At 36.5% G+C, this 24,329-nt stretch overlaps 1 protein-coding gene across 2 annotated transcripts; it reads right to left on the bottom strand.

Annotated features, from left to right (window-relative positions):
* Positions 1–169: 169 nt before the first annotated feature.
* On the bottom strand, positions 170–22,988 carry LOC113575342 (glycerol kinase-like). Of its 2 annotated transcripts, XM_027006790.2 has the most exons (19): positions 22,820–22,988; positions 17,657–17,730; positions 15,736–15,842; positions 12,937–13,014; positions 12,615–12,694; positions 12,383–12,520; positions 10,901–11,010; positions 10,554–10,620; positions 9,429–9,464; positions 9,243–9,310; positions 8,463–8,505; positions 8,274–8,354; positions 7,460–7,538; positions 7,174–7,270; positions 5,319–5,403; positions 4,714–4,834; positions 4,345–4,488; positions 2,883–2,969; positions 170–2,660 (listed from the first exon to the last, which is right to left on the bottom strand). In XM_027006790.2, the coding sequence occupies exons 1-19, from the start codon at positions 22,898–22,900 to the stop codon at positions 2,647–2,649; spliced, it is 1,590 nt and encodes a 529-aa protein (XP_026862591.2). In that variant the 5' UTR covers positions 22,901–22,988; the 3' UTR covers positions 170–2,646. The 2 variants fall into 2 exon arrangements, with proteins under 2 accessions (XP_026862591.2, XP_026862592.2); XM_027006791.2 differs by lacking the exon at positions 2,883–2,969 and having other exon boundaries at positions 170–699.
* Positions 22,989–24,329: the final 1,341 nt, after the last annotated feature.

Raw genomic sequence — 24,329 nt, 5'->3', positions numbered from 1 at the left:
AGACACAGAACTCCCAACAGGGAACACCTGGGGCAGATTACAGAAGGGAGGGGTAACAAAGCAGATACAGGTGGGAGGTGTGGCTAAGGTGGGGCACAGGACCAAAACAAACAGAAAGCACATGGCTAGATAAGAAACCAAAACAAAAGGAACAAATGGAAAGCATAGCTATAGGAACTACAAAGCCAGAGGAGTGGTGACTATGACGATGACGTATGAAAAAATGACATATGAAATAATTATTGACAATTTATTGCTTATTGTTCCTTAAAGAGAAAATACATTTTCATTAAAATAATACATTTTGCTGACATTTTTTTTTACTTTTTAAACTGAGTTTAAAATGGACTGTCACTCATTGAGATATACAATACAGGTATACAGTGCACGTGTTCAGTCTTGCAGAGCTAAATTTACAGGGATCCTAAACTTTGTAGACCAGTTTTAAGTACAGGAACAACTGGGACACACTGTTGTACCTGGGACAAACACACTCTGTTTTTGAACAGGAATACAGATTGGAATTTTATTTTGCTGTTAAGTATGTGAACAAATGACCAAAATTCACATTTTAGCACATTCCTTACTGAGGCTTATCTCACAGGATAGTAATAAGAACCGGACAGTAATAAGACTGTATGTTCATTGTTCCAGGGAAATTCGCCACTAGTAAAGTTTTATCCATTTAGTTACAGCATGCTGAAAGATAAAAATGTAGAACAGATTTTAATGAGTAATTTAAAATGTAAAGGGATTCCTTGAAAATAAGTAATTTTCTATTAGTCAATCACATATCTGTTATATTACAGAACACTATCTTATGCTCCTCTTTTCTTGTGATTTATTGAAAGCTGATGTTTACTTAAACGAACATCAAATTATGGTCAAATCAAATTGGCTCAAGTTCATTTCACTTAAACCAATTCCAAGAATAAACTGAAATAAATGAAACACAGTAGTATATTGATTATTTCCATTGGGAATAACCACACTGATTACAATAGATATGGTGGCACCTTTAAATCATCAGATTCATCTAGATTACAAATGACACACTCATTCTTCCATCTAGTATATTAATGAAAAACAATATGTTCTTAAAATAAGTCAAAATTCATTTTTAGCAGATCTTTAAACATGTGTCAATATGCTACTTGCATAAGTATTCGCTACCCTTTACTCCCATGCTGGCTTTAAGTCTGTTGCAGTAAGTTTCTATCAGCTTTGCACACTGTTTGGTAGTGATTTTCATTTATTCTTCCTTGTAGATTCACTCCTGGTTGTTCAGGATGACTGGATGACGCTTGTGGTCCACGGTTTCCAAAGTTTCTCATTTTTCCTCTGATTAAAAATAGTTTTTTTTTTCTTAAGGTTGAACTTTTTCACCCTCATGTCAGCTTCATGGAAATTAGAACAATTGTGACGTAAGTATGCATAACAACCTCCAAACAAAAAACCTCAGCAATTTAAAGCCCTAAAATCAGCATTTAAAACCCTAAAAGAAGACTTATCACCACTTTATTTCTTTCCCACTCCACCGGGAAACTTAGAACATCTAAGTGTCAAAAATTGCAGACTGGAATGAGAGAGCCCTTTCTTAAAACAATAGCAAGCATTTTAACACTGTTCCCATTCTATCAGAATTTAATTTGGATGACAAAACTGGATTACAGAATTCTCTGTGTATATCTCAAGGACACCAAGATCTCTTCCATATCATTTTTATTCGCAAAGCTATCTATGTGAAATTAATTGCTACATAGCTCATAGATCATCATATCAAGCATAGATCTACATTGCCACTTAGCAACGAAACAGAAGTTTGTAATGTTGTTTCTCCCTTTGCAGGTATAAGGATCTACAAAGTAATACAAGGTTTAACTTTGTATTCACTATGATTGCAAACTGCATAAGAAGTTAAAGTAATATATGGTTAGCTTAATGTAATCTTTGAATTACGAAGTTTGTTTCTTTCATTTTGGAAACTTGCCTAGTCATCACCGTATCTCCTGGATGGTCCAGCTTGGAGAAAACAGTGAGGCTATCTCCCCTCTCCCAGAAAATCTATAGCCTGTAGGGTAATTGCGATGTAATTCCAGGCCTCAAGATGGCACATGGGCTTAGCTATCAAAAGCATTCCTACTTTGGCCTGGTCTAAATATGGACAGAGGACGAGTTCAAACTGAAGGACCGGTTGCATCAAAGTAAGGCATAATAACCCCATCCATATGCAGAGTTGATGCCGCTGATTTCCTGTCATTCTTTTCAGTAGAATTAGGTTAGAGGATTCCCTCATGTAGTCAACCTATTATTGCTGATTTAACAAGCATTCCATTAATCACGAAACTTGTGGTTCCTAGCGCTGTTTCTAAGTTTTGGTAGATGATCAATGACTACACTACAGAACGTTTAATAGCAAAGACTGAACTGACATCTATTAATTGATAAACTTTTAGTTAGATTTAATGAAAAGCTCCCTGAAATCATGCCCCACTCTTTTTTTTTTTACTAGTTGAAAATGATATTGCTCATAGTTCTACAACTTAGGTCTATGTTGCTATGGCCTTGTGCTTGGGCTCACTGTGATCTATGTGCTTGTTTGGTCTTCATTTCCGCTTCTTTCAGATTCTGACCATTCTTGAATACTTAACAGCATTTTCCTGTTAGAAAATTGTCACAGAATATTTTCTTACATAAAACTGCAATAACTTTAAATTAATTAATTTTGTTTTAAAAATAAAATATGATGTAGCACAAAATGTCAATCATTTGGAATCCAGAATTTGTATTGCTGATGACTTTTAAGGCGGTTGAATACTTTCGCAAGCCACTGTGTGTCTGTTGCTGTGTGTGTTTATACATGTGGTTATGCATGTGCGTACCATTCTTACTGGAAACCTGCTCATGCGTTTCCCAGTTCATAGCTTTCTTTACAGCTTTCTTCCATCTTGTGTAACGAAATTCACTTTCTATTCATATTACAAAGTTAAAAGAATCATTACTATAGTTAAATTCTATATATATAATTCTATATATATATACACACACACACACACACACACACACACACACACCATGCTATAGTTCCTTACTATACATTATTATAGCTGATTAGTCATTAGTATATATCACTTCACAAAATAATTAAGCAATAATTATTAATTATTATTAATTAAGCAATAATTCAACAAGTATTTTCATTGATTCCTAGGGAGCTCACACAGTGTCATACAAAAAATGCATAAGTCGCTCTGGATAAGAGTGTCTGCTAAATGCTGTAAATTTAAATACATATGCATGTTGGTGAAGTACTTATGAACCATGGAAGCGCAAGCAACACTTCAGTACCAAAAAAATATAGAAATAAACTATTTCAAATAATTTCAAATAACTCTTATTTATGGGAATACTTTTATCTTAAGGGGGAAAAGTAGCTAACATAGATCAATATTAAGAATATGTCTTTCAGACAGAAAATGTTTTTTTAGATTTATTTTGTCTCAGTATCTCTTTGCTTATTTTGAATCACCATATCTTTGCTGGACAATTAAAGTCATTTCCTAATAAGGAGTACAAAGTTATATATTGTGGATTAATGTTGACCCATTTATGGACCTGAACACAATGATGAAAATTGATGTTCCAAATGAGAATGTAACAATGATGTGCTTATTTAATCAGAATATCCTGAAATTACGTGTGCTGTGTTATAGTTTATGTTAATCACTTGGATACTTGAATACTGGTTTCCATTTAACCAAAAAAACTCAAAGAGCTCACTTTTTATGGATATATTAAAAACTGTATTACTATTTTATCATTGGTTGTGGTTGGGTATAATGGGACTGCATTTTACCAGTGGAAAGTTGGCTACAGTTACTTTTGAAGTTTTTTTTCCTGCTCACTTTAATAATATAAAGTGTTAGGTTAGGAGGTGTGAGCGGTGTCCCCAACCAAAGTTGAAATTAAACCTATGCCACTGTTTGGTAATTTTCTTCCAATGTGATAGTTGGCCAAAGTCACATGTCTCATATTTTTAAAAGTCTAGCCTGAAGACTGTTACACTAATTTCATTTGAACACACCACATGTAGTCATGTTTATATTTACAAATATACAAATTCAGGCTTGAATATTTGACCACTTGTTTAAAAAAGGTTTCATCCTCAGTCATCAGTATATCTTTAGGCATGTCAAGACAGATGTTTTAAGACACTGTTATATTATATTATATTAACTTTAGCTCAGCTAATTAGATTACACTTAAGATGGGATTCAGCATTGAGAGTACTGCTTTAAAGCAGCAATTATTTGGAAAGAAACGATTGTCTCTGCAAGTTCTCACCCTCTTTGTTTATCTGAGGTTGGTATTTCTCAGCAGTCACAGATGTTAATCCATGAGGATGTAGAGTCCACACGCAGACCCCCTCAGCTAACCCTGCTGCCACAGCAGCACCTAATGCTGTGGTCTCAGACATAGTGGGTCTCACTACATGAGAGAAAAATAGTTACACACAAACACTATAACCAATCACTAATATGTAGGGATAGAACCAACATACCCACACCTGATTTAGAGTGCACACCTGACTGACTGTACACACACACACACACACACACACACACACACACACACACACACACACACACACACACACCTAATTTAGTGAACACACATAGGCACACCTGAGTGAGTGTACACACACGTGCTCACCCACAGGAATGCAGAGGATGTCAGCCTGCAGCTGCATTAGTAATTTGTTAGCCGTCATCCCTCCGTCTACCTGTAGCTTAGTGAGTGGAACACCACTGTCCTGATTCATTGCATCCAGAACCTATGGTAAGTAGGAAGTTCAAAACAGTTCAAATTTAGAACAAATAGAACCAAAGTGTTGACAGTGTTTAGAAATATTCTAGCCAATATTGTAGATATGCATGCAGTATAGTGAAAAGTGACTATTGTCACACCAATCACATTCTCAAAATGTTATAGCAGCAGTTATTCTTCGGTCCTTGTAATCAATTATCAAATAGTCAAATCATTTGTTTATACCCAAACTCCTTTATATTTTTTGGCATTTCTTCTTAACTATGTTATGTAAAGTATTTTTATTTTTGTGAACTGCATATATATATATATATATATATATATATATATATATATATATATATATATATATATATATATATATATATATATATATATATATGTCTTATTGTTATATATTATAATACTATGTGGGCTGTCTGTGTTCTTGTTTGAATAGGAATATGCATATGTTTTACCTCTTGTGTTTGAATGTTACATTTTTGGTTTACCTCTCGCGTTTGAAAGCAAACGGCCTCAAGTGCAGCAAATGCCAAATGGCTTTTGTTCGTGAATTGTGTCAGACCACAAATAATTCTAAAAGGGTGAGAGGAAAAAAACATATAGCTGATTAATAGTGAGTAGTGCACACACTTTAGTGAATGTAGTGCAGAGTGTAGTATGCAACATTTCTACAGAAATAGGACATTTTAGACAGAGGTCCTTCATCAGTTGTGCAAACAAAGGGATTCATTTACGTACATACATACATACATACATATATATATACACACACACACACACACACACACACACACACACACAGTAATGTGCAACGATCTTAGGCCACCATTAGATTTGTTGTTTTAACAATGGTAATGACCATATATAATTATTATTTATATAAATATACAACCAGAAACTGGAAAGTAAAGTGAAAAAACTTTAAGAGGGCATGCCAAAGCCTGTTGTAATAGCAAAATTATGGCTATGTTAACTGAAAATCAGTATACTAGTTCCTAGTAGGGCCCATTAGTTCAATAAGTAGAGCAAATTTAGTTATTCTGTCTTTACAGCTGAAGGAGTTATAATATCAGTCGCTTCCTGTGGGAAGATGAATCAAAGGATACAAGGGATTGAAATATGAGTTATAAAAGCAATGGATTCCTATGGGGGGATGGAGGGATGAATGAAAGGACAGAAAGGGTGGATAGACCAGCGCCATCAATATGAAGTACAATTTGGTGACTGGACCCAGTAGTTGAATTAGTACAGCAAATTTGTTTGTTCACAGCTAAAGGAGATATAAAATCTGGATTCCTGTGGGAGGATGGAAGAAAGGATGGATGAAAAAGGATGAAAAAAGAATGAGTGGAGGAAAATAAAAGGGTAATTAGTGTTATTAGAGCAGACTTGTTATATATAGTGATTTTGGAGGTTATAGCATATAACATAGCATATAGCATAGGAGCTAGAAGGCAGTGAAAATGAATTGAAGTCAATGGATGAAAAAGTAGGGATTAAGAAGTGATAGAGGTGTGAAAAGTGGATGAGTAATTTCTTTTCCCTGGATGATGCACAGCATGGTTTGGTGGATTGACATTTTGTAAAATTGGAGCAGTTAGAAAAAAATGTCCCATGAAAGTTTAGGGGGAAAATGGTCAGATAGAGGAATGAAAAAGAGTTATAGAGACAAGGATCACCCTAAAACGCACAAGAAAACCATTCAGGTATAGGATGGAGCTTTCTAGGTTTGGTGGTTCTATTCCAAAACCTGTCGAAAACACAAAGTTGGCTTTGTCAAGTCAATTTAAATACAGGAAATTTGTATGCAGTATTAAAGAACAGGAAAAAAATCAGAAAAAGGCAGGAAAAGACTAAAGAACTCTGGGAAGTGCTGAAAGAAGCCTGGAATAATACGCCAGAAAATGACTCCAAAAAACTTTAGTACAGCCTCTTTAGTACAGTGTGCTTAGCGCCAAGGAAATTCACATTTAACAATGAATTTCGCCTGTAAAAGCCATTTTGTTCTGAAATGTGTGTTTCTTTAAAGTTTTGTATACATATTTCCTATATTTTCTGTTTGTATCAAAAAAGATACTGAGAAATAATTATATATGGTCATTATACCATTGCTAAAACAACAAATCTAGTGTTGGCTTTTGCACAGTACTGTATGTACACTTGGCCCTCCACACCTCATATGGAAGGGTAGCAAAATAAAAGTGGATTTGTATTCTGAGGAAGTTATTATAAAAGGTGTGTGAGGGGATAATGTGAACACCGCCTTTTTTGCACACATAAATACATCAGATTCGACCACTTCCTTTTACTTCAGCTTAGTAGGTTTAGTAACCTGCCACTCACCCTCGAGCACTAGGCTCCCAGTAGGGAGCATACAGTCCAGAAAATGCTGGAACAAAATAGCAGCCATATGACGTCCCAGCTGCAGTTGCCAGCTTTTCTATCACACAGATATGAGAAGAGAAAAGCACAAACTCAAGTTATGTAAGAATCTCATATCTTATTAATCTTATATATTTAGCATTGTACATTTCGCGAGGATCAATATCAATGATAATTTCTGATAAGAAAATAAAATGACTGAATAACGTTTGTCTATTTAAAATATAAAAAAAGCATAATGGGTCACCTATATCTGACGAGGATTTAATTATTCCCAGATTATCCTTTAACCACCTCACTGCAGCTCCTGCTATGGCCACAGAGCCCTGAGGCACAGACAGAAACAGCCATAACACCTCAGTACTTAACAATAACAATGACACGTGACATCAAATGTGATTTAGGTCCTGTAACAGTGTTAATCTCAGAATCTTTAGAATACTGTAAAATTACAAATGAGAAAAGGGAGAAAAAATGTTCTGCATTTTCAAATTCATTTTCATTTAAATTAAATACATTTTCAAATAAATGTTAAAATATTTTTTTTAATTCAACCCATTTTGTCTGACTTAATTTCCAATTTCTTCCCTCCACATATTGCACAGTAGCACCACCAGTTATGGAGAATAAAAGATGAACACATCTCACGGCTGTCACAGTGTCTTTTGAACCTTTTACACCACATTAATGCTCATTAATATTCAGTGTGCTTAATGGACAGCAATAACCATTTGCTACATGACTATGCTGTCACTACTTTAAGGACAGACTGTGTCCTCCACACGTGGGAACTGCCAATCCATTGTGAACAGACAGTGACCCTCGCAATTGGGAGCTATAAATCCCTTAGAGCCCCATCTTGAAATTAGATACCAGCTTTTAAGATTGTTCAAGCTGTTATGTGCATTTCAGATTATGCTATTTTAAGGCAGGAAAAGACTAACCTAGAAAGAAATGATCTTCCTTGACATTTCAGCAAATGTAATATTTGGAGGTGCAACCATTTATGAAAATCACAGTTACATTGCAATGAAACCAACATTTCTATAAGAGATATTTACCTCAAGTGCATAGTAAGCTGGTTTGTCCTTTCCTAGTTTGTATGCAATTGTTGTAAGGAGACCATGGTCTGACATCACAGGCTGTGAGAAAAGGGGTTGTTTTGTTTTAAAAAGATGTAGCTAAATAGAATGAGTGTTGACTACATGTGAAAATCATCCCACAACATTAACAAAAGTGTCTCAGCCTACCTTAACACCTGTGTTTTGTATCATGAAGCAACCAGTTCCATAACTATAAAAGGACAGAGTGTTGTAGTGATCAGTTCAAAAGCTATAGGTGCTTTTCATAATGTCTGAAACATAATGACCATTAGTCATGAAACCAGTGCATACTCAAAGCCAATCATAAAACAACTGTATGCAAATTTCACTTACAGTTTCTTTCTTCATCAATATCCTCTTTGGTGTGCATCTAAATTGAGGATTGCTTGAGAATTGCTTGGTTTGTGTTTAGTTGATCACCGATGTTATATATATCCTCACTGATATCAGTAATGTCATGAAAAAAATGGATATAGTAGGATAGTACGGACAGAATCGTTGGCACACCTCTACCCCTGTGAATGGGATTGGGAACGCAGTATCCCAAAGACGTAAACCAATGTTGGGAGGGATCATCCAGAGTGATGATCCAGGCTATTCCTACCCCTCCTACAATCTCGGCTAGATAATATAAGCTAATTCATCGTATGTAGGAACTAACTGAAGTAACAAACTTCAATTAAATTTTTAATTAAAAAAAAAAAACATTTGAATTTGGAGCCTACAGGAATAATATGGAAAGACTTTGCAAAGACATGGAGTTATAAGAACTAATGAAAGGAAACAAGACAGAAGTGGACAACATTAAGCACACTGAACTGACAATTATGGAAACCAAACACAAAACAAAAATACACAAATGAGGGTGTCATGGACCATGAAGTCACACTGTTACATGTCTAAAAAAGGTTAAAGAAATGGTCTTACGTGTTTTTGGTTTGACCATCTTTGAAGCACATCTGACCAACAAGAGCTGCAGACTGATCTCCCAAACACTGTGGAAACAACATGTGCACAGAAATGCCCAGGATAAAGCCGAGAAATGCAGGATACAACAATGAAGTAGTAATCTGATTCTGTTCAGAAAAAAACATAGCTACTGGTGTATCTTACTCCAGAGATGGGTACACCTGCCAGTGAACCACCTTTCTAGGAAACAGGAACAAAAATGTTAAGCATGAAAGCATTTCTAATTTATGGCCAAACACCAAGAAGCCCTTTACCAATACTAACACACACTGAAACAGTCACAGTAATGACACTCACAATGAAATAGTCACACTACTGGCACACATACTGAAAGATACACACTACTGAGACACATACATTGAAACAGTCATACTACTAACACACACACTGAAGCAGTCATACTACTAACACACACACTGAAGCAGTCATACTGCTAACACACACACTGAAGCAGTCATACTACTAACACACACACTGAAACAGTCATACTACTAACACACACACTGAAGCAGTCATACTGCTAACACACACACTGAAGCAGTCATACTACTAACACACACACTGAAGCAGTCATACTACTAACACACACACTGAAGCAGTCATACTACTAACACACACACTGAAACAGTCATACTACTAACACACACTGAAACAGTCATACTACTAACACACACACTGAAGCAGTCATACTACTAACACACACACTGAAGCAGTCATACTACTAACACACATACTGAAGCAGTCATACTGCAGTCACATTTCTGTATGGAGAATTTTTCTGTTTTTCTCCATCAACTAATAAGCAAAAAGATCATACTACAGTGATTTACCCATCTTTAAACCAATACTGATTTGGTTCTGATTATTTTTTATTTATTGATGCCTTTATAGTGATAAAAACAATATTCATCACTATTTTAAAAGTACTCAAACACAGACATACAAATGGAACTACTCATCTGACCTCCGTCCAGTGTAAGTGTTAGATAGGTACATTTTAATAACTTCTGGATTAAATACATCTATCAATAATTATTTTTCAAATTATTTATATACATTACTATGTAGATTGGTCTACACTTGCTTGAAAGCACCAATCAAAATGGTTACTGCAACATTTTCTTTCTGCAGTGAACTGCATCACAGAGTACAGTAAAAATAAAATTCAGAAATTCAGTTGAATCATTTTATGATACCAGACATTATTTTTCTGGAATCATGCAAGTGAGTTTACAAACACACATACACAGACACACATGCTTCCCTTACCATGTAGCCATATATCTCTGAGGAACTTCTAACTTCAGGGAGGATTTGATGTGGGATATCAAAATATCTAAAATGAAAACAGTTAAAAACTGCATCATAATTATAATATTAATTATAACAAGAACAACAATAGTAACTATTATTGTTGTTGATGTTATAACACTAATATTATACTATGGGTATTGCCATATAGTCAGTGAATACCTAGAGAATGAATGCTTGAGTCTACTTGTGTGTGTGATGTGTGGTGTGTGTGTGTGTGTGTGTGTGTGTGTGTGTGTGTGTGTGTGTGTGTGTGTGTGTGTGTGTGTGTGTGTGTTTGTTTGTGTGTGTGTGTGTAAACTCACTTGCACAGCTCTAGGTCCCACTCCATGGTGTGTATGTTGAAGAGCATGGTACGGCTGGCATTGGTGACATCTGTACAGTGAACTCCACCATTCTTTCCACCAGTCAAGCACTGGGACAAAAACGAATAAACAAAAGTTATTCAGCAGTTATGAGTAATTAATATGTTAATAACATATTAATAACAAGGACTACGAGATGCAAGCCATCTGATTATATGATAAATTACATTGGCTTTTCAGTTGGAGCTAGTGTAGCCTATGACAGATAACAAACTGTAATTCAATTGTCATTCAATGCACACATATCAGCAAAACCTTCTAGCTAAGAAATTTCCATAAGCGACAATTAGTTCACAGGACAGAATTCAAGAGATTACAATGATTTGACTCTGATTGTACAACCAGAAAGTCTGACCATTTTAACTTATTCTACAGTACATTGACTCCCAGATAAATTCTGTATTGATTACAAAATCATACTACTACACAATAGTACCACTAATATATAAAGTTCTATATAGGTTGATCTTTCCCCATAGTACCTATGCAGTTCCAAGACCTATTATGACCTGTCATGCCTGATTCAATCACAAGTTTCAGGTTCTCAAGGGGAGCTCAAAGGGTTGACGACAGAGTAGCAAATTAACTTTGTGGCTATGACCAAACTCTAAAGAAAACAAAGCCAGACAGCTCCAAAATGTTATTAATAATGGTCTTTTTATTGTCTGTTATATTGTGTTGTAGTGTTAATGTTCTATGTGTTTTGCTATTACAGGTATTGTTGATGATGCTGATAAATAATGATACACATCAAGCATTTTTAGGTTGTTGAAATATTATGATCACATCTACAACCACTCTGATCAGATATGAGTTTAATTAGTTTCATTCAAATTGTTGAATTATGAATTGCCTTTTGCAGATGTTCATTTATATACAACTCTGACAAATATGGGCTAATGCATTGTATAGAAAATGAATACAACATAAAATGAGATCTAAATCATAATTCCACATCTATTATCAAAATACTTTACGGTCACATACAATATTTTATTCAGACGAACACTTATTTTATAAAGTTTAATGTAATTCTTGTAAAAATCTGTGTTGCAGCTGTTTTCGACTGCCATTGTTACACAGTTCTCAAATTATTGTAATGCAGTAGGATGAAATGTTGTATTATGTTAATCCCATTGAAAACTATACATAGTGTTACACATTAAATATTTTTTACTGTATATTGTGTCAGGAGTATCGTTTTTGGTGATATAGGAAGTATGAGGGCACTCATTCATGTCTGCATGTGCTAAACTGATGCATTATGCTGCATTTATCCAGAATAAATCAACCGTTCTCTCATGTCCTGTGCAACTGATTTCCCAACCTTTGAGCCACTCAAACCATCACTACAATTTCTCATCTACACATCTAGAGGTTACATAGCGTGTAAAGCAGTATTATGTAAATATGTTTGCTCACCCAGATTAGCCAGGTGTCCACAGTGCCAAAAACAGCACAGCCAGTGTGTACAGCGTCAGCCACCTCTTCTACGTTATCTATCAACCAACGCAGCTTCACTGCACTGAAATATGTACTGATGGGCAGACCCGTCTTATCCTGTGTAGGCAACAAAACAGAACTATTTCTATGGACTATCAACAATTATTGGGTAACTTTATGTTTCTGAGTTGCATGTGCAGAGGATCTTCACCTTTAAGTAGTTTTTGTTCTTATCAGGAGTTTTCTCAATGAGCTTCTCGACGGTGGACTGTGTCCGCAGGTCCAACCAAACTTCAGAGAGGATAAACAAAGTGTTGGATTTAAAGACTCTCCAGCGAACCACTGCGCTAGGGTTGCTCTCAATCATTATAACTTTACAAATATAAGATGTTTGGTCTTAGAATGGTAATTAATAATAATTTAAGTCTTATATCATTGATCCTGTTAGCCCACATCATTATTTTTAGTATTATAGTAAGTATAGTAGTTTGCTTTCATAATTTCAGGCAGCTGTCAATTTGTGGGTGCCTCACCTATAGCATTGTAAAGAGGTTCTCCAGTTTCTTTGTCCCAAACCACGGTTGTCTCTCTTTGATTGGACACACCAATTGCTATGGAAACAGAAAAAAATAAATAAAATAGCATCTGTCCCTTGGCTCACACTGAAGAGCACAGCTGAATTTAAAGCTGCTATAATTACAAAGTTCCAAAGATTACAAAGTTCTTATTACTGTCACCCTCCAGCCCACACAGCCCACACAGTGGCATTCACCCTCTTTCTGCCAATCAGACACCTCCAACCTGTCAATCACCAGCCCCTCCACCAATCACAGCACACCGCCACTTCCATGTTCACAATTATCATGCACATCTGCACCTCATTCATCATCCCCACTTAAGCACACAGGATCATTCATTCAGTGCTTCACATTGACCTTCTCCATTCTGAGAATGTCTCGTAAACCGATGAACTCTAAGACTATTCAGACTCTTGTTTGCCTTATGTATTTTTTGTTACATTTTGCCCTCAGTGTGTTCCTTTCTTTGCCTTTGATGTTTTTTTTCCATTAAAATCTATTTTTGTTTGCTCTCATTCATGCCTCGCTCCTTCGTTCAAAATGTCATAACTACTTTCTGCCAGACTTACCCACTTCAATTGCAAGTTCTCCACCAAAAACATTCTCTGCTTAGCTCTTTACCTTCTATGTGCTGCATGCACATACAAAGTAATAACAGGCATGGAGCACAGAGGACACAATGTGGCACAGTATTTAACACTACTGCCTTACAACTACAATGACCCCAGTTTTGAATTTGTATGTTCTCCCTATGCAGGTTTCTTCTGGGTACTCTGGTGTCCTCCTGTGTATGTACAGTTGAATGGCATCTCTAAATTGGTCTGGTGTGTGTGCCCTCCATTGGATTAGTGCCCTTTGCTTCTGGGATGGGCTCCAGTCCCTTGTGACACTGAATTGGATTAAGTGCTTTAGAAGATGAATGAATGTGTTTGTCTACTGTGCTTCAAAACATGTATTTCCCTGACTATCTCTTGTTTTTGTTTCATCGTGTCTCTGGTTTTCATGCTCTCTTGACTTTGTGCCCCTGAGCTTTTGCTATGTTTTTTTCATTATGTTTTCTGGCTATGTGTTTTGGTTGTCCAACTGCTTGGTCATGCTTGGTCTGTTATAATGACCATGTTTGTGGAATTGTCCTCAATAAACATTGTTCATCTCTGCATTTGCATCCTGCCTCTCCTCACTCTGCATTACACCTATCCTCAGCTGTATGAGTGTTGTCTTTAATATTTATTCTAACATTTTAAAATTAACTTTCTTTTCTCTTTAAACCAATTTTACTTTATATTTATGTTCATAAAGTGCCCTAAATTATCATGGTTATATATGCGCTAGATGTGCTAAGTAAATTAATTTGTGTTGTTTTGCCTTTAACCAAAGTGTTCTGTACAAAATTGCTCACATCACCCTTAAGTGTGAAATAAATACATTCACACATTCACACACAAATTCGCATATAAATACAGTGGATTCAGATAGTATTCAGACTCCTTCACTTGTTGCACACTGTGTTGTTTAAATGGATATAACTGCCATCTTACCCATCAGTACACTTCATGATAAAGTAAAAAAGCAAAAACTGTAATAAAAAAAAATTAAAACTCATAAGCTGATATCTCTTATTCACAAAAGCATTCATACCATTTGCTATGACACATCCTATTTACTTTAATTATCTAAAGTGCACACCTGGGTCTAGAAGGGTCCACAATTTACACTGAATATCAGGACAAAAACCAAGTCTGTAGAAGAAATTGTGGCAAGAGCAATGATTAAAAAAACCCAATATTTAAGACACGGAGTCTACCTAGGACCACAGGGGCCTCGATAACTGTAAAAAGGTGGCCTCACTCTAAAAGAGCTCCAAAAGTCCTGTGCAGAGTTGGGTAAACCTGTTGAATGAACAACCATCTCTGTAGCACTCCCTAAATCAGGCAAGGCAGAAGTCACTGATGAGTAAAAGGCATATGATAGCCACTTGGAGTTTGTAAAGATTCTCTGGTGTAATGAGACAAAAATTTAACTCTTTTTGTAGAACAGTAAGCAGTATGTCTGGTGAATGCCATGCCTACAGTGAAACTTGAGGGTGCTTCTCAGCGGCAGGGACAAGAAGACTGGTAACAAATGAGGGACAAATGAATGCAGCCAAATACAGAAACATTGTTGAATAAAACCTCCTCCAAAGCTCATGCAAACTCAGACTGCAGTGACAGTTCATTTTTAACAATGACAGTGACATGAAGCATATAGTCAAAACACTGGAGTTGTTTCTGAATGCCCCTGAGTGGTCTGACAAAAGCCCAGATTTAAACCCCATCAAATGTCTGTGTAAAGACCTGAAGTCGGTAATGCACATATGCTCATCATCTAATTTCATGGCACTTCAGAGGATCTGCCATGAAGATTTGTATAAACTTTCCAAATTCAGGTATGCAAAGACTGTAGATGCATATCCAAGAATACTTGCAGCTGTAATTGCTGCCAGATGGGCTTCTACAAAGTATTGAATAAAAGGTTTGAATGTTGTGAATAAGCAACTTAACATATTTTATTTTTAATAGATTTTGGAATCTCTAAAACATTTGCACACCATGGGTGATTAAATGAAGATTAATGGATAAAAATAACAATTCTATCCATTCAAAATTAAATCCATGTACACAAAGCCTGCAACGAGTAAAGGGGGTCTTAATAATTTCTGAGACAACTGTACTTACAAACATATATTCACAGAAACATGTGCATGCGTGCACTTGCCTTTAATATTAGAGATGTCAGTGCCAAGCTGAGTGAGTTTCTCACAAGTCCTCTCCATGCAATCATACACAGACTGTAATATCTCTTTAGGGTCCTCTTCAACCCATCTTACAACATAAAGAAAAAAACAACACAGAAAATGAATATCAATACAACCGGCACTAAAAAAATGTGATATAGGTAAACTAGCTGAGGATTCCACTACCCACCATCACCATAAGGGTAAATTTGGCATCCTACTACAGATAATGTTCAACACAAATTGAATATACTGGAAGTAACTGGCGGTTTTATTGACCGGAAGCCAGTTTCTGAATATGGGAGAACAGGGGAGGCTGGGACATTGATATTAGGTAAAATATTAATTGGTATTAATATTAGGACCCAAGACCAGAATAGATAGAGAGCTTGAAAAATGTAACAAAAAAGACAAAGTAAAATACATGTCCCGACCAGGAACAAGTTCAAACTGGAACTGTGTAATTATTGGGGTGAACTCCTCCAAAGAGAAAACCAAAAGACCCAAGGCAGGTTAGAAATTCCACTTTTAGTGTTGCTGAAGCAGCATGGCAGTAGCACACCACATGAAAGAGCTCAACAGGCAGACCTGAGACTATCAAGAGAAAGTGGGCTGACATGCTCAAGACAGTGGAGCAACAAGGAAACTAAAGCTGACCCAAATATAAAGTGGGGGCAGACTAAGGAAAGAGAAAAAGAAAACCATAGCTGGGAAACGTCTGCTGAGGGTTTGAGGAAACGTGAACAACTCAACTAACTCAAGACATTTAAGAGAAGCTCAAAGGGCAAGAGACGAAATAGAGCTACTAGTGATGGAATGTTTGATATCAAATATGTGTGTGTGTGTGTGTGTGTGTGTGTGTGTGTGTGTGTGTGTGTGTGTGTGTGTGTGTGTTTTAATGACTAAAAGTCATTATTGATCATTTTTCTTTTATGAAATTGGTATTGTACTGTGCTTCACAGTTTTGAACCTCTGAGTGCTAAAATGTGTTAAAACCACCAGGGGTCCCTGTTCTGGTGTCAGTTTTCAGTGCTCCAACCATTTGACTCTTTTACTGGAATGATCAAGAAGAAGCCTCATACACCTCACAAGGCTTTGTCTGCCCATCACTAGTTGCTACCCTAAAATACATGCCTCTTTTTCCAGAAGATTGAACAAAGACCTAAGGCACCAGGGAGCCTATGAACTGCTCTGAAAAGGTCAGGTTGACAGGTGAGCTAATTGCCTACTCCGGAGTAACACAGTGACTCCCTCTGGGGGCCAAAGGCATCCTAGCAGATGGCCCAGCCCTAACAAAATTTTGGGAGGGCCCATGAAAATATATATTAAATGTAAATAATAAAATATCTTGTTACTGCCAGACATCTTTTAAAAAGAATGGCTAGAAGGAGGCCACAAGCTGTCAATCAGTAATCAATTGGATCACTCACACAGGATCACTCCTGTGTATATAAAAGCTTCACAAAGGCCAGTCTTTGTGAAGCCTTGGTTTCAGCAACATTTTGTTACTAGTGTTGCTGGTGAATGGTAGCTTGGGTGGCAGCTAACGCATGGAAACATTTGCCATCCCTTCCTAGTTTAATGTTGCCCCACTATAGTAATATTGTTAATGTGAATTGAAGACAATGATGTGAAAGGATCTCTAATCCACAAATATGGTCTTCATATTTTATTCCCATTTCAGACACTTGAGTTACAGCAACCTATGGTTTGGGTTGTGTGTAGACTTCTTTTTACATAATTGCACTTATTTTGAAGGGAATAACTGTCATGTTTTCATATTTATCTATTGTACACATACATCAGGCCAGGTGGGTAGACTAACATTGACCAATAGTATTGCAAATGATCAGTGACTCATTAGTGCTGAAGTAGATGCTAGACTCAATGGGCTGTACTTACCCTTCCTTAGGAAACCTCTGTCTAATTTCAACCTGATGTTGACTGACCACCTCTGCTGTTCTAGCATTGAACACCTAGAGGGGAAAAACAAAGGCAACATTTAAATTCATACACATCACATTCATAATGCACAAGGTACATAACAAAACTGATACTTTTCATTTGCTGTTAAAACTCTACTGCCAGTATGACATGAGTTTATGTGTCCTTGATTGATTAAACTAAATAACCACAAGTTTATTCTAGGCCAAATAAAGGCCAAATGTTTCCTGTCACAGCATATTATTTATTCTATTCTAACATATAATCGTCAACACTGTAAACATTCAAATCTTTTTGAGAAACATGTTCATAGAAATGTCACCATTTCATTGAAAATATAAGTCATCTTTGGTCTAGCTCTATGGTCAAACTCATGTCTGGTTGGAGTGTGTTACATAAGCATTACATTTCAACATCTAATTAGCTTGGTATTAGTATTATTACTGATATCAATAATGTCATAAACAAATAGGGAAGAAGAAAAAGAACAACAATAATAACCAAAAGATATTGTTTGCATGTGTGTCAAAGAATCATTCCACTTTTCACCTTACACAACGATGGATATACACAGGCAATTTAGATTTAATAAGGTCCTTCAAAATAAAGGTCTCACAAGAATCTACTGTAAGGGCATATTCACACTTGCCCCATATACTACCTCTGCTTTCCACTCTTGCTCCTTCCCCCCTGACGTTCTCACCCTGATGCTTGCCCCTCCTGTCTAGCCTCTCCCCTCCTCTTCACACGTCCTTCTTTCTCCCTCAGTTCAATTCAACTCCGTTCAAGAGAACTTTAATTATCCTCGATGGACAATTGCTCACAAGCAGGCATAGGACACAAACATGGATAAACATGTAATAGATGAAGTAAAACCACATATGATACACTATGCAGAACAGCATGATTCCATGCATTATGTGGTACACAAATTGGAGTTTGCGTCTTCTAGCTTCCTGAAGTGGATGGCTGTATACCAGCTCTAGACAGCAGTTAGTGTGATAAAAGTAAATTTCATGTGAACCATTCTACACTGACAACAGTGAATCCTCTACCAGAGCGGATCCGCTCAAACATGCCATGCAAATTGTGTATTGGATCATGCAGAATGTCCTTAGCTGTCTAATTGTCTGTAGATCACAGTATGAAGACACAGAGAGACACTGTACTCCCATGATTTTTGAGAAGTAATTCTCAATCTACTGCAAATTCATTTCATCTTTAAGACTAAGGAATAATAGCAACATATACAGGAAAACGAAAGTACACTATCAATAAAAGCAAAATAAAAAGTGCTGAGAATGTTTTGCTTTACACCAAAATAATTTAACTTCCTTGGTGGCAGCAGTGGGATACACTCACATGGAGATGGGAGACTTAATCCAAATGCAGCAATCCCCATTCTGCTAAGGTATTTATGTCCCCAGAGTTTGACCTGGACTTCTAATCAATAAGGTCTCTGTTCCACTTATCTATTCAGGCTTCAGGAGCTGAGTGTCTTTCTGGTCCATCACCTTGGACCTTGCCGTACACTTCAGCTGGGCAGGATTTGTACAACTATCACGGCCTGTAGTAGTGGAACATCTCCACATACTGTGGCCAGCTAGAAAATGCTTTGCCACACCAGCACTCACCTGTGATTTGGTTGGATATCCTTCTCACCCCTACTCAGCTCACTCCTTGGTTTTCTTTACTCCTTTGGAAAGTTTCTCATTTCTGTTTAATCTATGTGTCTATGTGTTTTATCCCTCCATGTTATTTCTGCGTTTTGGCAGTGTTGCTTCAGTAATAAAAATTAAAAAAAGTTTTGCAAAGAAAAAATGTAATCTTCAGCAAGAAAACCGGCTCCAGTTTGATTAAAAAAAAAACAACTTTCCAGCTTTCTACATAGATACACACCATTCCCGTATTATGGAAGACATCACATATCACACCAATTTTTAAGAAATGTAATGTCTTTTGTCTGGTAGCAAGTACATCTGCCATGAATTCTTATGAGCAGATTTTAACCCAATATCCTATTAGAACAATAGTCAGTAAACTTGATTCATCCCAGTTTTCCTATAAAGCTCCCGAACTATGGAATTACCTTCCTGTAAATGTTCGAGACAGAGACACAGTCTCAATATTTAAGGCTAGGCTGAAAACCTATCTGTACAGTTAGGCATTTTATTAACTACTTCCCATCTTAGGTAAAGGTGTGGATCTGGGGGTCCATGGGCATTGAGAGTTATGGTAAACTGGGATGGTATGATGTTGTTACTTCACCTCTCTTTTGTCACTCAAGTTTGTTGACTGAGAACGGCAAAATGCTGATGTTACAGGGTGCCCCCGTGCCTGTGTTTCCTTCTGGCTCTTTCCTTTTAGCTGTGCTGCCATAGCTAGATCTACACATTATAGTTCCCTATTTTACACACCCTCGTACCTGGACATGCCTAATAATCTATTCTCTCTTTCTGCCAAGGTACACCTATCCCCAATGTCATGATGTTACTGAGCCTCAACCCGTCTCAGTTGCCATGGCTCCTCCCACCACCCCCTGATGTCCCCCTGCTGTAGCCCACCACACCTTCACCTGACTGTGTAATGCTCTACTGTGTAATACTGTGTTGTAACATGAAATAATGTTCTTTTACTTCTTTATTTAAACACATACATATGAAGTAATATTTCTAAGATGTAATTTGCAACACAGGGAAAAGTCCAATTTTATAAATATTTGACTGCTAAGGAGATGTTGTAACTATGTCTATGTTGTAACTATGTGTAAATGTGTTCTGTGGAATATGGACATTGTGTAAGTATGTTGTTGTAACTAGGTTTTCTGAGTCTGCAAATGTATATGCTGTTGTGGGTTAAAACATGAATTTTAGAGGAACCTGGCAATAAAAAAATGTATCATGGTGCAGATAACCCAGGACATGAATCCTACCTCACAAAGCTACTCTTTTAGATGTGACCACAACAGGGACAGAGCATTCTGTGAAAGGACTGTGCACCAATTAGAAACAGAAAAGATACAGAACAAATGTTTAAAGCTACCACAGAAAACAGGAACAGTATATGACTAAATCATTGCACAAAGATTCCATTTATCAAAAGATTGCAGGCTTTGCAGACTGCACCTTGTTTTGCATAGGACATTTGTTAACTAACTCACTGTCAAAGTTTAAACCAATCTGTACTTTGCCCATCATGTTGTGTTAACTGGTTTGCAGATGTCCACGCTCGGTGAAAGGTCTATCACAACCTCAATGAGACCCATACAGACACACACAGGCACACAAACATACTGACAGCAGTGATGGCCACACATTGATTACACTAGCAGGAAGTAAAAACAAGATACCTCTGTTACTAACAATAGTACTGGATTTGTGACATTCTGAACTATGATAAGTAATTAATTTTTGGTTTGATGTATTTCCTTGAGTAGTACTACCAAATATCATTAAAAGCTGGAATCTCCCAGGGATCAGCGCTGAGTTCATATCTACTCAATCTGTACATGTTCCCATTAGGCCAAATTCTACAACGCAATAAAATCTTATCTATCTCACTTATGCAAATAAATCACATCTGTACTTGGCTCTCTCACCCAATCATTTCAGCCCAACAAACACACTCTGTCTATATTTGGCATACCCAAATAAAGGGATTTCCAGTTTAATAAGAACAGAACAAAGATTAAGAGGAGAGGAGCGCCTCAAAATTAGTGCACATCTTGTAGTTGGGGATTTAAACTTAAAACCTTGTCAGAAATCTCAGATCACATGTTTAAAAACCATATGAAAACAATCACTGAAACAGCCTTCTATCATCTTAAAAGAATCAAAGGCTTGAATCATGAAAGACACTCGTGTATGTTTTTATCGCCAACAAGGCTCACTACTGTAATGGTACTAACTGAATGTCCCCAAAAGGCTGTTCAACAGCTACATTCTCAGAATGATGCTGTGAGACCTTTAACAAGGAGCACAATACTCCAGTTCTAAAACTTCTACACTATTATACAGATATAAAATAGATTTTAAAACACTACCACTAGTTTATAAATCACTGAATGAATTTGGGCCAGAATTCTTTTTTTTTTTTTTTTGATCAAAGAGTATAGACCCAGTAGATATATCTTGTACTATAAAAATCGATCTGCCACACCTTGCCTTGCCTAAGATCACAACAGTCAAATATTTCCAGTCAATCAAAATTCCTTTGACTGGCTCTGGGTGCACATCCCTAATAATAAATATTTAAGTACAGTTTGGTTTTTATCAGTAGAGTACATGACAAAGCAAGCTTTGAAAAGAAAGACTTAACCTCTTTGAAGCTTGCTTATGTATATTTACAGAAATACATTTTAGCAATTAAATAATCTTGTCCAGTGTTTGCATGCAAAGAAAAATAGGAACGTTGATACACGTTGATAGACTTGACAACTTGAACTTTAGATGTCATCTACCATTAACTAGCCTTATGGTCATCAAACATGCATTTAGAAGATGATGACCTGAACGTCTAAACGTGACATTTCTTGAAATATTTTTAAGTTAAAGAAAAGGACAACAAGTGTGCGGTTTTATCTGTTCCCTGGAACTACAGGGGTATTAAAGTAATCTTAAAGTACACCCACGCTGAAAAAAATGTGGATCTGAGAAGCTGATAATGAGTTTCATTTTTATTAAGTAACAAGACGTTTATTTGCTTTTTTTTTTACTGCTTTTTCATTAATTTAAAGAAACATTTACAATAAACAGCATGCTCCAAAGACAATTAAGATTATTGTAATAGATATAGATATCGTAGATATAATAGATGACTAAATATTTTCCAATTTTTCTAGCTTTGCAGGGATCTGGTATCGAAAATTTGGAAGTACAGCGCGTATGTAATAGCATGCAAATGATTGCACATTGCGCCATATTGATACTGGAATACACATCACTTGTAATCTTATTAGTTAGAAGTATTATTCAACGAAATACAATGGGACATTTTAATGTTTCGCAATTGTCTAAAACTGCTCAATCATTTATATAGCTCTCTTTCTAAATGTTGCAAGCAGTGAGTATTATCAAAATAGCGGAGAGACATTTTTTACAGTAGTAAGTATTACATTCTCACCAGAAATCGCGTCGAACTAGTTCCTTGGTCTATGGCCCCAACCAGCGGATCGGCTGTAATGCTACTGGGTTGCGCTGTCATTCTGTTGTTCTGATGTTATGTGTAGTATGTCAGTCTAAGCTTCCTGTCTGTACGTTTTGAATGACAAATGACTCAGTTGTTAGTAGAAAAGTAATCACTCCAACCACAGAAAAACGAAACTCACTCATCTTGAAGTAGGCGGAGACGGCCTCACACCAGCAAATATTCCAGTCATACATTAGACATTGGACTTATTGGGGCCATGTCCAAAACATAGGGACAAAAGGCTGCCAACCACTTCTTTTCAGCGAGTAAAGTCCTTGTTAAGGAAAAAAAGACGAAAGCGTTTTTATTTAGCCTGCACATTATGGGGTATTTCCTAGCCCGTAGTGGTTTAATGTATCACTAATTTAAAAATGAAACCTTACTTTAATTATTATTTGGAAGGCTCTATTCAATCTCTCTCTCTCTCTCTCTCTCTCTCTCTCTCTCTCTCTCTCTCTATATATATATATATATATATATATATATATATATATATATATATATTTGATACTAGGTTACAGAAGAAAGGAAGACCACAGACAGTGGGAGCCAGCAGTTCCCTGAGTATACACAACATACTCCTATTTCCTATTCAGGACCCCGTGTGTGTGTGTGTGTGTGTGTGTGTGTGTGTGTGTGTGTGTGTGTGTGTGTGTGTGTGTGTGTGTGTGTGTTTGTGTGTGTGTGTGTGTGTGTGAGAGAGAGAGAGAGAGAGAGAGAGAGAGAGAGAGAGAGAGAGAAAGACAAAGACAAAGAAATATTTTTTTTATTCTTGGGAGTGGTGCAAGAATTTCTTGACACTGATGTTGCTTCATACAATTTTTTCACATATCATGACCTAAACATTGTCAAACATCATGTGGTCACACCCATCATCATGTTTAATGAGTCACTGACCTCAAATCCTCATTATTTAATTACTGGAGAATGATAGGAAAAATTGATAGAATTACTTATAAGAAGTAATAAGAAGTAATATGTGTAAAAGAACTGAATAGGCATTTTAAATATGTCATGAACTGAAGTCTGAAAATTGAAAAAAAAATTAAAATAGACATGGAGAAACAAACAAATAAGCAGACCTTTGTTACAAAGCTGAAGAATAAATGTCACAATTAAAAAATATACATGACATTACACATGTCTACATCTTGTCCATTTTACACAGGTGTACGTGTCCAGTACAGTAACCTTGCTGCATTGCCAATATAAGGTCCTTATTGTTCCTGTAACTGATCAGTTATTGGTCAGCGGTTGTTCTAAAAGATTCTCAAAGAGCAGCGCATCATCACAAGCAGCAAGCCAACCAATCCAGTAGCACAGACCATGAACTGGCTCTGTTCTCAGTTCTGCACTCATGATACTCTCCATAAACGCAACTTCATTACCTTAGTTCTAAATGAAGTCTTATGTACTGCGCTGAGCTCTGTGTGGTTTGCCTGCA

The sequence above is a fragment of the Electrophorus electricus genome, chromosome 25 (genome assembly GCF_013358815.1).
Source record: "Electrophorus electricus isolate fEleEle1 chromosome 25, fEleEle1.pri, whole genome shotgun sequence".
NCBI lineage: Eukaryota > Metazoa > Chordata > Actinopteri > Gymnotiformes > Gymnotidae > Electrophorus > Electrophorus electricus.
This window is presented reverse-complemented; position numbering and strand designations above follow the sequence as displayed.

What these genes read in the sequence shown, in the direction of transcription:
- LOC113575342 (XM_027006790.2), bottom strand. Translation starts at nt 22,900, where the DNA reads ATGACAGCGCAACCCAGTAGCATTACAGCCGATCCGCTGGTTGGGGCC. An exon ending in GATGGTCAAACCAAAAACAC is followed by an intron (nt 8,506 to 9,242) that starts GTAAGACCATTT and finishes GTCCTTTTATAG; the next exon opens with TTATGGAACTGGTTGCTTCA. An exon ending in TTTGCTTTCAAACGCGAGAG is followed by an intron (nt 4,835 to 5,318) that starts GTAAACCAAAAA and finishes TACTTACCATAG; the next exon opens with GTTCTGGATGCAATGAATCA.